The sequence below is a fragment of the Camelus ferus genome, chromosome 19 (genome assembly GCF_009834535.1).
Source record: "Camelus ferus isolate YT-003-E chromosome 19, BCGSAC_Cfer_1.0, whole genome shotgun sequence".
Taxonomy (NCBI): domain Eukaryota; kingdom Metazoa; phylum Chordata; class Mammalia; order Artiodactyla; family Camelidae; genus Camelus; species Camelus ferus.
Genome location: NC_045714.1, coordinates 11,308,422 through 11,325,759, shown reverse-complemented (window position 1 = coordinate 11,325,759; position 17,338 = coordinate 11,308,422). Strand labels below are relative to the sequence as shown.

Genomic DNA, 17,338 nt, shown 5'->3' with positions numbered 1-17,338 from the left:
CACTCCGCCTCTTCAGCTGTCCTGGTCCATCTCTACCTTCTCTGTGCTCGCTGCTCTCAGCCTCAAGAGTTCTCCTGTTCAACCCCTTCTGATCTCAGGCTACAAGAAGCCTTTTGTCTTTTTCTCATTTTACTTTGCAATTTAAGTCATTGCCTTTTCTTCATTTGGGGTTTGTGTATGTGCTCACAGGCATGTGTGGGTGTGATTTTATTTAAACTACAGCATTATGAAAAACAAAGACAAAACTGTTATCACTTTTAGGCTGTAATATAGAAACAATAAAGAAGTCCCTAAGGGAACCATGGTGAAAAAAACCAAGGCACTAAATGTGTGTGGTTTTGTAACAGGCAGTAGGATGCTAGGGCTAATAATGGAATTTGTATGTTTATCACTGATGCAATTAATAATATTGATTTATAGAGCCTGAGTGCTTGCCATCATTAGCTATTCACAGTAGCCCCATGAAGTCTGCATCATTATCATTTAGGAAATAAAATCACACACCGACTCACAGAGGAGGTAGCCCAAGTTGAAGTGCAGTCACTGAGTCGGCAAAATAGTAAATGTCTTCTGGTTGGCCTTAGAGCCCCCTTTGAAAAATGGGCCCCGAGTCATTCATTTCAAAGAATATCTCAAGTGAGCGTCATTTTATTCCCCTTCGTGAAAGGCTGTTTTCAAGATTACTGGATCACTTAAACCAGCACATCATTTTAACGCAGCCAATGCCAAAGAGCCTTTCCGTGCTGGTCTTCCCCTCAAGGTGGCCGAGGTTTTTTGTGGGGGAGGGGGTCATTCGATACACACGGCAATCATCTCCATATTTGTACTGTAAGAGGCTGTCCTTTCAGCACCACAAGGTCGTTAACCGGCCATTTATAAAAAGGGCCACTTGGCCACCCACGGTCCCATCTCCGATTACATTCAGAAGATTTGTTTCTGGAGAAGTAATTTAAGACCAGGGAAAGAAAACCCACAGGGATCCTACTTTTCTAACATGGGGTGATGACACTGGAAATAAGACATGTAAAGATAAACTTTTTAAAAATTCAAGCAAAACATTCTTGGTGCAGTGTTTTATGATTTGACAGCCCGGGTATTCGTAACTGATGATTCAGACCTCTTGTCACCCTGTTGGTAAGGCGGTCCCATGTCATTACTGTAGTGTCTGCTCAGTTTTTTGTTTTTTGTTTTTTTTTGCCTTTTTTCAAAAAACTCTTGTGTGTTCTCATTTATATGCAGAGAAGACGTGACCTGACCCCATCGCTGGAGCGGCTGATTGAAATTCTAATGTTGATGATGGTATGCCTCGGGCATGGATTCTGTGCCCTAATACTGTGCATTAGTCTCACATTTACATTCAAAACCCTACAATTTTCTTCTTAAAAATGACCTTTCTCTAATGGAGTGGAGTCTTGGTAGCTTCGCCATCACATTTCCCATATATTTTATGTAACAGAGGCCCGGAGGTAACATTCTACCCAGAGTATCCATAAAGAGGGTTCTGACCCTCTCATCCTGTTTACCGCCCCTCCAGCAGTGATACCTGTGGTTCTACCAGCTTTATGCACACTTCTTAAAAGGTGATCTCTGCATTCTTGTGTTGTTTCCTGGAAGATGCTGAAAGGTTAGGCTGAAAATAAAAACTCGAAGTGACCAGAGGTCTGATTAAAATCATTATTAACACAGTGATTCATTTTGACAAGGTGTTAGCTGTAAACTCTTTTTTTTCTTTTCTTCTCTCTTACAAGCTGCAGCAGGGGTCCCTCAGAAAGGGTATAAAGAAAGAGAAGTGAGGGAGAGGGTCCAGCTCAGTGGTAGAGCACGTGCTTAGTATGCACGAGGTCCTGGGTTCAATCCCCAGCACCTCCGTTAAATAAATAACCTAACTACCTCCCCCACCAAAAAATTAAAAATTGAAAAAAAAAATTTTAAAAACTGAAAAAAAAGGAAAGAGAAGTGACACTTGAATATTGGTAAATTCTGGAAGGCCGATGATGCTTGACTTCCCAACCAACAGTGACATTTTCAGTGGAGAATCATGTTTTTGGCTGGTATTATTGTAAGACAAACAACTGAAAATTTTAAAAGGCTTTGCATATTATTTCATAATTTACCACCTTAATGGAAATCTAGTTCTTAAATTCTAACGGGAAAAAAATCTGCAGTAAACATTAAGGTTGCTTAGAAACCTGGGTCCATGATTTAGTTCTTCTGTGCTCTAAGGCAAGCAGCCAGTTGCTTGTGGGAAAATAAAGCACAGTTGTTCCGTGCGTGCACGTGAAACACCCCTGTTTGTTTCGGCTGTGTGCTAATTTGTTTCTTCCCTTTTGGCACAGAATCTTCTCTTCTTCTTGGCATCTGTAAACCAGGCTGGCTTCCACAGTGGTACTATTTTGACAGGTTATAGACTAATATTCTTCTTCTTAACATGTATTTATTTACAGTCGTCTCACCAGCCTTTCTTCTAGGAGGATTTAGGGCCGCTTGAAAAGATGTATATCAACATCAAAATAAAATCAACGTGGACTGTAATCTTCTATACACTTTTGCTCCACATCTGGCTCTGAGCTTTTTACTGGCCAAATTGAAGGAGGGTGTGTGTGTGCGTACGTGTATTTTAAAAAGGAAAAATAAGACAAAGGCAATTTCAGTCCATCTACTGAGCCAGTGTTTGTGAAGGACCTGAAGACAAGATGAGAGTGTGGGAGTTCCTGGTTTTTTTTTTAATTAAAGTATAGTTGATTTACAATGTTGTGTTGATTTCTGGTGTATAGCAAAGAGATTCAGTTGTATATATATTTCTTTTTCACATTCTCCCTCATTATAAGTTATTATAAATTACTGAATATAGCTCCCTGTGCTATACAGTAGGACCTTACCGTTTATCTATTTTATATACAGTAGTTTGACTAATTTATCCCTCTGCCACCTCCCCTTTGGGAACCATAAATTTGTTTTCTATGTCTATGAGTCTGTCTCTGTTTTGTAAATAAATTCATTTGTGCCTGAGTTTTTCTTTTCAATAAGAGAAAATCCACACCTACACACAGTGAAAAAATTTTAAAAGTACAGAAGTACAGGTAAAGTGGAAAGTGAAGAAAAGGCGACAGTCCTGTCTGCGAGCGTCTCTCCTCAGAGGTCCACAACTGCTGCTAACAGCTCAGAGTGCGCACGTCCCGGTTCCGCAAGCAGGTGCACGTACGAGTGTGTGGATGTGCAAACTCTGTTTTGCAGAAATGGAGGCATCCGATTCTGCCCACATCCGGATCTTCCACTCCGCGGTGCGCTGGGCGCGTGCTCCACGTTACTGCGGACGTGACGGCTCGGTTCCCTTGTGCCCCTTTCCCAGAAGGTACAACCAAGGCTTCGTGTTCACGTGTGAGGTTCTCTACAGGGTCTCCGGAGGGCGGTGCTTTCAGACGGGATGGAGGAGGCGGGGAGGGGCTCGTACCCAAAGGGCTGGGTGTGCCTCCCCCACCCGCAGGCCACACACCAGCTCACCGGCCTGGCTGTGCGTCAGCGCGGCTTATCCTCTTGTAGCTGTTACTCTGCTGTCTGTGTTTTCTTTCTTGTGAACTGTCTTTTCATGGAATGGGTCCTTCTGTTTCCCTTTTGGAGGGTTGTTCTTTTTGCTTCCTATAGATGGTAGATGGTAGCCCTCTCTGTCAGAGGTGCGGCTAATGCTTCCCCCCAGCTTGTGGTTCGCTTTTCAGGTTTATGGCCTTTTCTGGTCTATCCTCTCCAGGAGCCAGATTGAGGGCCTGGGAGTTGACCCCGGGTCTGGGGCGCCCAACACCTGGCAGCGGCCTCCTTCTCCTCCCCACATACACAGCTCTCGCCGTCTGCAACACTAGAGGACGCGCACCAGAAACAGACCCCCTTTCAGGAACAATTACAAAGCCCTGCAGGGGAGGGTCCAGCTCAGCGGTAGAGCGCATGCTTAGCATGCACAAGGTCCTGGGTTCAATACCCAGTACCTCCATTAAAAATAAATAAATAAAAACCTAATTACCCCTCCCAAAGCAACCAAAAAAAAAAAAATTAAAAGTTAAAAACAAGTGGAAAATGTTACAAAACAAAACCAGATTGCATGCGAGGACTTATTCTCGTTGATGCTGTGCTGAAAGCCGGTTTATACAGGCATCTCCCCGAAGAGCCACATGTGGCTGACTCTCTGTTATCGTCCCATTTTACAAATGAAGGCAACAAAACTCAGAGAGGTGAAGAACTCTGTCCGGGGCCACACAGCCTAGAAAGGGGCTAAGCTGAAGCTCAAACTCAAGCCTGTCCTCAAGCCCTCTCCGCTCTGTCTGGTTCGCCGCTGGAAGACATCTGTCCTGTCAACACGACCACAGCACGTGGACAGATGCGCCCGGAGGGACAGCAAAGGGAAGACGAGCCTGTGAAGGTGGGCTTCCGCAGGTAAGGAACGGCGCCAGGGGCTCTGGGGTTGAAGTCCTCATGAGAATGGAAATGAAATGCCGGCACCTTTGATGAAATCCCCTCAATGACAGAAGACCCCATACACCTTTTTGCCCACCTACCTTATTCGAGGGGGGAAGCGACATTCCCGCCAAGTGCTCGTTGGAGGCTTTGCAGGCTGGCCTCCGGCATCGTCCCCATCTTAACTCTGGAAGGACACGGACAGGGGAGGGAGCTGTCTAAGAGAAAGAGGCAGGAAGCTGGGAACCAGATCAATGGACATGAAAACTGCAGGGCTCGCCGGACCCTCCAACCACCCAAGTTCCGGCGCTGCGGTTTTCAAATATCACTTTAAATGACTTCTGGATATTTGGTTAAGAAAAACGTGTGATGAAAACTTTCACAAAGAGAAACCAATTGAAAGGCAAATACATGTATCTGTAAACATAGCATTTTATTAACAAAACGCTTACACCCTCCTTACAGTAACAACAAATGCTGTAGTGACTTGTCACGTCATACTCTATAAAAGTTCAGTATCGGATATTCAAGCTAAAACAAGATAGTTTAAAAGTATGCCAAATCGAACACCATTTGCAAACTATCTACTACCAGCCTAAGTACAAAAAGAAAAATCTTACAACAAAAATCAAAAGATCTAGTTTTCTTTCGTCAGCATCTACAACAGTACAGACATCATATGGTTTATATATACACTTAGGTCCAGCCCAAGGTTAAGACTGCAAAAATAAGGTCTTCAAACATCCATATAAGCTTGGCAAACCATCATTACAATATTTCACCACAGGTAATCAAGCGACGCTTCATGCAGGGAAGCCACGGCTATAAATCTGGGCTGTTTATAGTGCTACAAGCCGGCCTAAACTGTAAGCAACTTAATTTTTTTTCCATAATAGACGCTATTATACAAAGGCACAAATACTCCTTGCATCAGGTGTTGAAAAGGTATGACATTCTTAGAAGAAATAACTGCTGGTACAACAGCTTAGCTTTTTTTTTTTTTTTTTTGAAATGTCAATGCTCATCTCAGCTGTTTCTCTTTAAGACTTTAGACTTGGAATTTTACACACTGTAACAAATGCTCTATTACAAAGGAAGTGAAGTTCTGACACTAAAACTGTCTCATCACCAACTGGTAAAAACCACGTTGTTAGGCAGTTGGGTTGCCGCTGTAAGCTAGTGCTTGCTGCCTCTCCCCACTTTGGAAATACCGGATTCTTCACCTAAAATTAGCCTTTGTGTTTTCTGACAGTACTGGTTGTCTCGGGCCTCCCTTGCCGGACGTGGTGGGCAAACCCTACTGCTGCCACCAGGTGAGGCGGCACGGGGAGGAATGTCACGTGTGCCGACGAGGCGGCTGGTGCCGTGTGTCTTTAAGGGAGTGCCTGCCGCAAAGTGAGGAGGAGCGGGAAGTAAGGCAAGAGGTTGGCTTTGATCACCGAGAAGGCCAGACGTCAATTCTTAAGAAGGTCAGAAGCATGACTGACAATTATGTGAGTGACTCATAAAGAGAGATGACAGTATGAGCTGGGTGAGAGTGAAAAAAAAATCTCTTCCAGGGCAATAAAGCTCTGTCTACACAATACAACAAATGGTTTAAAAACAGAGCCACCGGTCCGTTGCTCTGACGAGCCAGCTGCCGGTAACATTCCTCGCACTGCACGGGCCGGTCACTCCGACATCACATGCATGATCTGAATTAAGAAAAAGTTCCACGAACTGTGTAATAACCTCATTCACAAAGTAAGCGAAGGTGCACAAATTCAAGCCCTGCTTATGACATTTTCCAGGGGGTGAAACTGATTATTCAAGGACAAAGTTAGTGAAAAAATGAATGAAGACTGAGGAAGGGTTAAGCCTCAAGGTGAAGCCACGTGCCGCTGGGGGCTGGCGACGTTCTAAGTGGGAGTGGACTCGCCGCACACCCGCAGGTGCTCAGCGGACTCTGGGCTTGCCTCGGGGAAGAAGGGAGGCCCAGCTTCTCCACAAGACGTAAGACAGGGGAGTTTCCTGGACAGTTTCTCAACTCTGAGTGAAGATTATCAGCCCTACCTGTGAAATGCTATTTTAAAGACGATTTCCTCTGAAGTACTGCATTCAACAATATGCTTCCAGAAACACGAAAAAGTTCCTGACTCAAGAAGTTGCATCAAAACAAGCATGTTTTGTTTCTTTTGCAGAATTAAGGAGATCACCAAGGGCTACAGTTTAAAACTGCCAACTAGGGAAGGCTCTTTCAAAAAATCATTACTATCTCCGGATTTCCCATTACTTGGCTGAATTCTTGGCACCTGAATTCCTGTTCATGGAAAGCTACCCAGAATTTTGTTTGTTTCAATTATGAAGCATTTGATGAGGGACTGGACACCAGGACCACACAGGTCTGAAAATGAACTGGCGATAAATGTTCAAGTTTTTGTTAAGACCCCATGGTTGTAATTCTGGTATCTACTGATGACAGATCCTAATCTTACTATCTATCTAAAATGTTCGAGGTAATGAAAGGAAATGATGGATGATTTAAGATTTTCCTTTTTATTAAATGTCTGAATCCATTTGTTTTGAAGCTAAAACTATTCTAGCATGTCTATAATGGATTATACTCTCAAAGGAAAGAACACAGATATTAGTTCTTTCTGAGGGGACAGACCATCAAATTAAAGCTGACCTTATGCTACTGGAAATCCTTCCTTCTAGATTTGGAAAGTAAATCATTTTCCCATAGACTAAGAGAATCCTGAAGGACAAACGGAGACATATGGAGATTCCTGGTTCTACGCATTCACTTTCTTCATTATGTCTAACGAAACTTGATCACAACAGGTCTGTCTCCCTTTTCATTCTCTTAGACTGAAAAAGGGGAGGCTCCTGAAAAATGTCATACCTGCCTAATATTTTTTACACTTTCATTTGCATATAAAACAGGATGAATGCCCCAGAATTCCATTAATGTTTCTTGCAAATCAGATAATCACACTGCCTGGATGTGTATCACTGGAAGTCAAGACAAGTAACTCTGCTGTCAGGGGAAATTGCCAGAGGTTGTTTCTTTCAGTCTGAGGCTAAACTGCACCCCCACGTCCCTCTTCTAAAATTACACAGTATAATGCTTATCTCCTGGATATATCTGTTGCTTGGACTATTTTTTTTTTTTTTTTGGAAGGGGAGGTAATTAGGTTTATTTATTTAGTTATTTTAATGGAGGTACTGGGGGTTGAATCCAGGACCTCGTGCAAGCTAAGCATGTGCTCTAACCACTGAGTTATACCCTCCCCCCAGACTGTTTTTTATCATAGTACCACAGGAGTTAAAACACATCCCTTAAATGTTCCCTCGAATTATTTGAACAGTTTTGATGGTCCAAGCTAATTGAGGGCAGGTATATAGTAACAGCTTGACCCTTGAAGGTACCTTCCGTTTCTTCCTTTAAAAATTACTGTTAAGAGGCAGACTACCTCTTGCAGTCACACCATCAACAGATGTCATGCGGCTAGTCCCTTTAAAACAAATTCAAATAACGAAGACGTTTTACAGCTTTCCACCAACTAGCTTATCACTGTCATTTAACTTTCATTACGGAGACAGGAGGAACATTTGCAGCCTAATGAGTTTAGGGAGGAGAGCCAGCCTGAGTTTGTGGGCTGTCATTTCCCCCCAGATGTTCTAAAGCAGGAACCTGGTACAGATCAGAGTTAAGGGAATTCCAGTAACTTTTCCCCAGAAGGAAAGGATTCTCTCATGACTTATACAGGGTCTTGCTAAGACACCTGAATGTGTGGGAGGCGCATATAAAACATACTGTGTACGTATTTCTTATACACCAAGGTGCCATGAATCACATTCTTAGTGTATTCTGAAAAAGAAATGAGTGAAAAAATGCTTATAAGAATTTATATAACCTCTTTTGCAACTTGCTTTCAGACTATAGAAGATGCGTGTAACAATGAACTGATGCCTTTTTGAGCTCTGAGGCTGATATGCCAGTTGGTGCAGGGTAGCCTGCATCACACCTGCCCCACCTTAACGCAGCGCTGTAACGGCACAGACGTTCTGGCCTGGTGACTCCAGGAAAGCCCCGGGCCGCCCATTGAAGGACATTTTCATTACTCTCTCTCCCAGAGCTTAATTCAGGAGGTCTTCTAGGCCTCTTTTCCTTCTTAAGAAAAGAAAGAAATACAAAACTTTAAGAGAAGTCCTGAAATTAAGTGTGGTTTTCTATCCCTTTTTATATACTTAAAAATAATAAAAAAAGACCTCAAGAAGGACACCAGCCCACAGAGAGGAGGAGATGAAGCCTTCAGTACAAAAGGCTCAGTCCTTTCGGATGTGGGGAGGCATTCGGGAGGGGCGTATCAGGGGAGGTGGGCACTTCAAACAAAATCATAAACAGGCGACAAGGAAGTGTGTTATTTTAAAGGAACCAAATCTTTCAGTTGCTGTGTGTTGAACTTATCCTGACTACGGCTGAAAAGCAGGTGATAGGGGTTTCATCTGGAATCAGAAGGGCTTGCGATAGGTACTTCTCCCTAATCACTTCTTAAAGAGAGTTTAAGATGAAGGGCACTTAATCATACTCACACTTTATGATCTTTAATCACCAAATGATAGTTAATTAGTTATCACAGAATCAGAAAAACCCTTGTGTGAAAGAAGAGTTCTAGAGACCAATGGTTACTAGGATTGGACACCTGCAAAGAGCTCATTTCAATTTCTCTGAGAGGAATCAATATACACTTGCAGCTAATTAATGATCTTTCTCTTTTTCAGTCCCCAAAGTTTTAAAAAATGGCCCTGCGTTGTAAGAGAACCAAAAGGAGATTTTTATGGATGGGCTATGTCTCAATTCCTTTAAAATCTAGCCTTTTCTCGTAAGAAATAAGAATGAAGAATATATAAAATATGTATCAGATCACTGTTTAGCCAGGTTAATAATCCGAAATGTGTTTAAAACACTGCTTCTGATTTTAATATTCATCTTTGCATTTTAGAAGCAAAGAAAATCACTGGAAAGCAACCCCCCACCCCGCTCTCTCTCGAGTATGGATTACGGATCTGAGACAGCAAGCTGCAGTTGCTGCTGAGCGTCAGAAACGACATGAGAAACAGGACCACGTCAGCTCCCGAGACAGACGGAGGGAACCGGGAGAAGAGGCCCTGGGGGGGGGACCCGGGAAGGGGAGCGAGAAGTCAGAAGAGAGAGCAGCTGCAGAGGGTGGAGAGACGGGCCGTGCAGGGCCACAGGCAGCAGATGCCACAAGGGGATCAGAGGCATTCGGAGGCCGCACCAGTAAGATGAGGCACGAAGCACCCTGCCTTTCCCTGTGCACCCAGATACCGTGAGATCGTCCACACTGACCAACAGGTTTGATGGAAAAAGCGTGAAGGTCATAGATCTGCGTCATGTTTTGGGGAAATAAGACAGAAAGGGCCACACAAGCACTGCCTCTTCGGTAACGAGTCCAGCAACCTTTGTTTTTATTTTGTTGTCATGGAGATAGAGGCCCAGCAGTGGGAACTTTAGGGACAAACCAGGGCAGTGGCCTGATGCCCTGATCCATTTGGATGCACATGAAATAAAGTTAAACCACCTTCGGGGTAAAGAGCCCAGCCTCAAAGCTCGCTGATTTCACGCCGGGAAGGGAGTACAATGCCAGGGGAGTACAGAGTCCACATATATTTTAAACAAAGCAATGTCAGAATTTTTGCAACCTATGTTCCTTCTGTATGATTTCAGTAAGAGGATAAACAATTCCAAATGCTTAAGAGACACACCAAGGAAAAGGGAGTTGTTACTTAATTTGGATTATAATTTTCCCATTAAAATCTATCCGTATCAAGTGGGGGGCACAAAGAAATAACCATTATTTTTTAAAGTTTCGACTGTTCAGTTTAAGGATAGCTCAGAAAACACAATTTAGTTCAAAATTCAAGCTGTTTCATTTCCTATTTAATCTTGTAAATTTCCTTCTCTTACAACACTCAGGTTGGAAGGGTGCCAGATTAGACCAGGAACAAATTTTCACCAACTTCACTTCAGTGCTTTATTTTTATATTATATTAAAAACCTCATTAGGCTCCCTGAGGGAAAAGAATGTTAACCACTAACAGAGGCGGGGAAGTAAGGGAAAGGGAAAGACACGCTGAATTGTTAACAAGGAAAGCTCCCTTAAAACCGCCAGTCTGAGGTCTGAGGTCGCTGTAAAAGCTCAAAGAAACTTAGTACCAAGACCAGGTAAATGATGACCTTGATCTTTTACCCCAAGGCTAGGGAGGGCTGGTCTGGCTTGTCATAGTGGCATCTGTCTTTCCAAGGACTTCCAGCTGGGTGTGGAGGGGGTGGAAGGGAAGGCGGGACTGCAAGCCACGGGCACTTCCAAGAGCCTCCTGTGGGCAGGCTGAGAAACGGGTGGGCATGCGCGAGGCTGGGTGCAAGACTAAATGAAGTGTTGAATGAAACATAGAATTTATTAATGTATTTACATAATTTATAACCTTTAAGCAATGGTCTCATAAATACAGACTACAACTTTACATATGCTAAGCAACAGGTAATTGTTTTCCCCACCAAAATATTTCGGTTAAATAAAAATGGACAGCATTTACACCACTTCCTCTTCCCTCTTCTTTTTTTAAACCATTGCTCGTCAACTTAAACATATGTGGTTCCACTTATTCCAGGCAGCTCCTCCACCATCACCATCTTGATCATCAGAGCTTATTTTTAAAAAGGTGCCAATCGTATGCCTGGTGACACACACATGACCGTGTCAGGCGGCAAACCCAGGGCAAGCCGCGCACTTGCTGCCGTGCGTTTCCTGTGCGGGTCCGGGGCTGATGCGAGCAGTGGAAAGTGCTTTAGAGATGGTGGGGGTGAAACCATCTCCTCAGCACTATAAACAACACACTTTTGCTGCAAATAGTAACTGCCACCCCTCCGCTGATGGTGCCCACATCTTAAGTGACACAGCTCCCTCCAACAGTGGTCACGGGAAACCAAGAAAACGGTCATCTCCACAAGGGTCTTTTTTCCCTCAAGAACCACCAAAGTGCGAATCTTCCCTTTACAAATGTTACATAAAATCTGGGTTATAAAACTACGCAACAATTAAGCCCACCGTCCATAAGATTATACGCTCCTTCTGAGCAAGGTCAAAAGCCAAGGATGGAGCAGTCCCTTTGTACACCAGAGAGTCTTTACATGATCCAAGTCCACAGACTGAAATATTATTGCTGCGGTCTCCAAAGAGGAAACAGAACCGGCCAATATCTGGGAATCCTTTTTGCCCGAAGAAGATCCAAGACTGGCGAGGCGACACCTGGCGACAGGGCCCCACCCTCCTGCTAACTTTCAGGACCACCTACTTCATCATCAGCCTGGAGGCCGAGGCTCGGTCAGCAGCAGCTCCGCTTCGGCTCTGAAGGCTGTCTTCGGAGTTTGAAGCCCTTCCCGCCAGACGGCGGGTTGGCATCAGTGGATGGAATTCTTCGACCTAAATCGACAGGAGAGAAGGGAATGAGCTTTAACTTTCCAAACCTGTTCATTCTCAGACACAACCACTTTGCAGATTCAATTTGATGGGTTTCATTAAAATTTAAAAAATTTAAAATTTTGGAATAATTTTAGATTTACAGGGAAGTTGCAACAGTAACGTGGAAAATGGCTATACCGCTCACGCAGTCTCCCCTGATTTTAGCATCTCACATTATTACCTTGGGAGCTGTCAAAATGAACTCAACACTGGAACATCACTCGTAACCCCACTCTAGACTTTTTCAGATGCCACTTATTTCCTATTTCTGTTCCAGGGTCCAAATAAAGGTAGCACATGGCATTTAGTAAAAAAAATTTAATTAAAAAAAATTCCACCAGAACATGCCTGTCTGTCTGTCTGGTGGCAGAGGCCACCTTCCAGACACATGTGCACAGACATGCACAGCACACACCCCCTCGACCTGTCCCTCTTCATAAAACCCAGATGGGGGTAGATACTGTTCCTTCACGGCATTCTTTTCAACAGCTCTGAGGCTGCACTGTGTGGATGTACCACATCTAACCGTTCCCCTATTGATAGGTATTTAGTTTGTTTCCAATATTTTGATATTATTAACAATACAAAGAGTATCTCCGTGAACCCATGAGCTCCTGTGCAGGATAAACGAACAGGCTGTCCCCCTCTTCTACTCCTGGGTATTTATGTGACATGTACACTGCACTCCCACGGTCTGTCCTGCACAAATGCAAGAAGGATGAGCGATTTAAATTTTGACAGATGCTGCCAAATTGCTCTCTGAAGAGGCTGTGCCACTTTATTCTCCTACCAACAATGCAGGAGAACGAACAGGCTTCACTTTACTGCTCTGTGAAGCACAATGTCAATTCTGAGAGAAACCTTAAATCTCCCATCCACCCACCGAGGCCATAACTCAAAGGCTGCTTCCTGTATGCTTTCTGGACACCTTCCCACTTCCTAACACCGTACAACGCCTCAGACACTAAAATCGGCCAGAAGCACGTTATCACCTATTTGTTTATGCAAGTGTCTCCCTGAGCTCTTCGATGGATGGATCCTGTTTCTTCATTTTTATGTCTCCAGTATCTACTTAGCATGCTACCTGGCACTGAGGTGTTCTGAAAATACGGAATGAACTGATACAAAGCTCTTCTGGCATTAACAAGGCCAAGCTGGAGTCCATCAACTCCCAGGTCCTTGGTCGCCAAGCGTGGAGTCTCCGGCACGTGCAGCAGCCTGCAAACCTGGGGCTGGAGGGTGGGGGTGTACACAGCATGGTGCCTGCAGGGCTAGAAAGTGTCCCCCCAGTGTGTCCTGCAACCACTTTCCAAATGCCCAGAGATGCTGTTGTGAATAAACTGCAAATTTATTTAAAAGTTTTACAGAAGCCTCTTGTCATTCTGTATTTCTCAATATATGGATACTAAAAACATAGCTGGTATCAGAGCGCCATCTCTGAAACACTTTTAGGAGAAAGCAGAGAACACCTTCATGACCTGGGAATAGGCAAGGAGTTCTTAAACAGGAGCCCCAAAGTGCTAACCAAAAGGGAAAATAAGGATAAACTGGATTATATTAAGATTAAAAGCTCCAATTCATTAAAAGAATTGATTCCAAAGTGAAAGTCAAGCCAGAGCAGAAGGTCTTTCCAACAGGCATAGTCAGCAGCAGACTCATGCCCAAAACAAGCTATGAACAGGAAGAAAAAGGCTGATAAACCCAACAGGAAAACAGGCAAAACTTCACCAAAGAGGATAGCTGGGTACTATAAAAATATAAACAAACATCCAGAAAAGTGCTCAACTTCAGGAACCGCAGTGAGTGCAGACCACTGCCCTACCCACCCAGGCCGGACTCCGGGCATCCTCAGCCACCACCAGCGTGACTGTGGCCGGCAGAGCCCCTCGGGGGCTGCTTGGCGGGAGACTGTTCTGAACGCGTGCCTACGCAGTGACTCAGCAATTCTCCCGAGTATAAACACACCTAACAAAAGTGCGTTCATGCTGTGCACATACTGGACACGAAGCAGAATGTCCACAGAGGTTCTGCTCATAACAGCTCTAAACTGGAAGCGACCACCTAAACACCTCTCGACATCATAGGTAACCACACCGTGGTCTTCTCCCTCCCGCCCACCTCGGACACACTCCAAAGTGATGAGAATGAATCACCCGCTGATGTGGACACACCTACCAAATACAATGGTGCGCTAAAGAAGCCAGACACAAAGGAGTAAATCCACTATGTTTTAAAAAGCAAAAAAGTATAAAACCCGGCAAAACAAGAGGAGTTAGCAGTTGGGATGGCAAGGCTCCTGGCCTGGGTGCTGGTTATAGGGGTGCACTCGGTCTGTGAAAATCCCTTGAGCTTTATACTTCTGATATGAGCACTTTTTTGTTTTATTTTGTTTTGGTGGAGGGGAGGTAGCCAGGTTTATTTATTTATGTTTAGAGGAGGTGCTGGGGCTTGAACCCAGGACCTGTGCACGCCAAGCATGCGCTCTACCCCTGAGCTCGGCCCTCCCCCTGATGTGAGCGTTTTTCTGTGTGTGGCTTATGCTTCAACAGAGCGTCAGTGATTTCACAACACCTAGTAAATAATAAACTCATTTTACATCTCTCTAAACTTTCCTAATCTTTTTGAACATATATTTTTTATTTTTCACAGTTAAAGTGAGTATGTAAGGGCTAGTTTTTATATAAGAATTTTCATTGTTGGTAGAGTTCACTATCTTCCAGTTTTTAATGCTGCTAAAGAGAACTTTAAAAAAATAGTGAGAACTTTAGTACTCATGACACCACACACTTAGATATTTTAGCTTGAACTGTGAAAAATTCCTGACTGGCTTCGTGTTGCTTTTCAAAAATGCATCTGGGTAACTGCTATTTACAATCTAGGAAGACAATGAATATCATGACTTTTTAACGTTGAAAGGAAGGGGCTGGACTTGAGCTTGCAAACCAGCCGTCCAGTGGCCACCCTGGAGGCAGATGGGCTTGGGAGGCCTGCACGTTACTCTGAAAATATTTGAATTAGTGGCCATTCTAAACAATGTGACGTGTTACATAAAATTCAGATCTCTGGTTCTCTGAACAAACTAAAAACATCACAAAATAAAAATAAAAGCAAAAATAACCCCAGCAACTGAGCAACCAGGAGCCTACATTCTAGGGTGTCCAACTGCTGGGGCCGGGCCTGCGCTTGCCGGCCATCAGGGTCACCCGGACTCGCTGCAGCCCCCACGTCTCAGCGCTCGCCCCGCGCCTGCTCCACCGGTGGGTCCCTGCCTGGCCCTGCAGAGCGCCAGGAGTTCACATTGGCCAAGTGCCCTTCCAGCTTCAGTCACCTCGGATCCCACCTAGACGGCGGCTCTCAATGAGCAAGGTCATGGTGCCTTGCTGGCTCTCTCCTGTTCTCCAGCCAGAAGTCTCATGTGTTCAGTTAACATGGATCCCAGGTCTTTGCACACATGCTCCATCAGATCTCAGCTCCAGTATCACCTCCTCAGAGAAGCCTTCTGATTGCCTGCAGAAACTCTTTCACTTCGCCCTGTGTTAGTTTCTTCCTGCAACTGCTCATCACCTGAGAGGATCTCACTCATCTTTGTGTTCACTGTCTACCTCCCACAACAGAATGTGCGCTCCGGGGCAGCGGGGGCCGCGCTGGTCTCATTCACCGCTGTCTCCCCTGAGCCCGGCACAGCTCTCAATAAATATTTTGATGAATTTGAATGAAATGAATAAACATAGATACAATCTGTAGAGGATCCCAAAGGTACCCAGCAGCCGCTCTCCCATCTAATGCCATCATAGCAACACTTCTGGAAGGGGGGAGCCGTCTTACCTTCATGAGCGAGTGCCTAGTATTAATTTTTGAGGGTTTTCTTACAGTGGAATTACACACGCATTTCATTTCCCTTTACTTATTTTGTTCATTTTAAATGGCTTTGGATGACTAATAGAAACACATTTAAAGAGAGAAAGACGGAGAGGTGACAGCTTCCAGGACCTCGAGGCCCTGCACGTTATTTATTCAGCAGCAAGATTCTTTCTAGAAGGGCCACAGCCATCAGCAGCGGCTCTCCAGCAATTACAGCGTGATGTGAAAACCCGCCGTCACTCTTAAATTCTCAAATCTCATTCCACTGGGAACAATATCAGAGACCAGAAACTACTCCACATATGGGGAAAATTCTACCCAGCAAGCTAATTCTGTTTTAAGCCGCTCTGCACAGAGGAAACCCATAAAGCACAGAGATACTCACTAATTTCTATAAAGAGTTCATTTATGTTTATCGCATTTTTCGCGCTGGTCTCTACAAAAATTGCATGGATGGAGTCGGCGTAGTCCTTAGCGTCTCTCTCCATGACTTCTCTGCAAGGCAACAAATTGCAAATCAGAAATCCTACCCATCAAGAGCTTACTGTTATCCCATCGACCCAGTAAGGAACCAGATTATGATGACAAAGGCAGTCATGAATGGCTGGCGAATGCGTCTTGACACGTGGTTCTCCCAAATGTACCGTTTCTGTTAAACAGAACAGAACTCGGGACTGTAAGCAAGGCATCTAATGAAATGATCAGAGAATGACCGAGGTGTTCCTCCCCTCAAAAGTAAAGCCCTTGCTCTGGAAATCATGGAAGTGGTCCAGAGAAATTGCCAATAAATGTGCTTTTCTGAAAACATGCTTTCCCCATTCAAGTATCCTATGTCACGGGAGCTGAGGGGTACACTGATCTCAGATAATGTCAAGTATGATGCAACCGACATTGAAATAAATTACACACCTGTCTTGATATATAATATAACCTAATTAGCTCCAAATGTCTAAACTCTTAATTTGAGTTTGAAACTTCAGGACTCCAACCAAACAACAAAAAGGAATTTTTCAATGTCAGAGATAAAATAAAAGCAAGATTCTTATATTGGATACTGCTCTGCCAGAAAAGGAACACATAATCAGCGCTGTAATCTCCCGTCCTGGGGACTTACCTTACATCGATAAGATCGCACTTATTTCCTGCAATGGCAACTACAATATTAGGCGGGCCGTGCTGTCGAAGCTCTTTTACCCAGTTCTTTAGTGTTGAAAACGTCTCCTGCAACACAAAGGAGGACAGCAACTGGAGACCGACGCCACCAGAACAGAGCTTTCAAAATAATCTAAAGAAAACGGCATGCAGGTCTTACTTCTTTTGTGATATCATAAACAATTATAGCCGCGGCCGACCCTCGATAGTACATGGGTGCTAAGGCACGAAACTGCAGGGGAGAGGGAAAAACAGACAACAAAATTGGGAAAACTGGTTAAATATGTTTTCTTACTAGACTTTTAAGCCCATTATCCCTACGCAAAAGGTAATCTTTCTCTTAAGCCAAAGAA

At 44.1% G+C, this 17,338-nt stretch overlaps 1 protein-coding gene across 2 annotated transcripts in view; it reads right to left on the bottom strand.

The window, feature by feature from the left end:
* Positions 1–4,857: 4,857 nt before the first annotated feature.
* The window catches only part of RAB22A (RAB22A, member RAS oncogene family), a 49,994-nt gene continuing 37,513 nt past the window's right edge, over positions 4,858–17,338 (bottom strand). Inside the window, exons 4-7 of one of the 2 annotated variants that reach the window (XM_032461433.1) lie at positions 17,146–17,217; positions 16,948–17,054; positions 16,219–16,328; positions 4,858–11,933 (exon numbers count right to left, since the gene is read on the bottom strand). In XM_032461433.1, coding sequence (XP_032317324.1) covers positions 11,836–11,933; positions 16,219–16,328; positions 16,948–17,054; positions 17,146–17,217 — 387 coding nt within the window. In that variant the 3' untranslated portion in view covers positions 4,858–11,835. The remainder of the gene's footprint in view (positions 11,934–16,218; positions 16,329–16,947; positions 17,055–17,145; positions 17,218–17,338) is intronic. The other variant, XM_032461434.1, reaches the window with a different exon arrangement.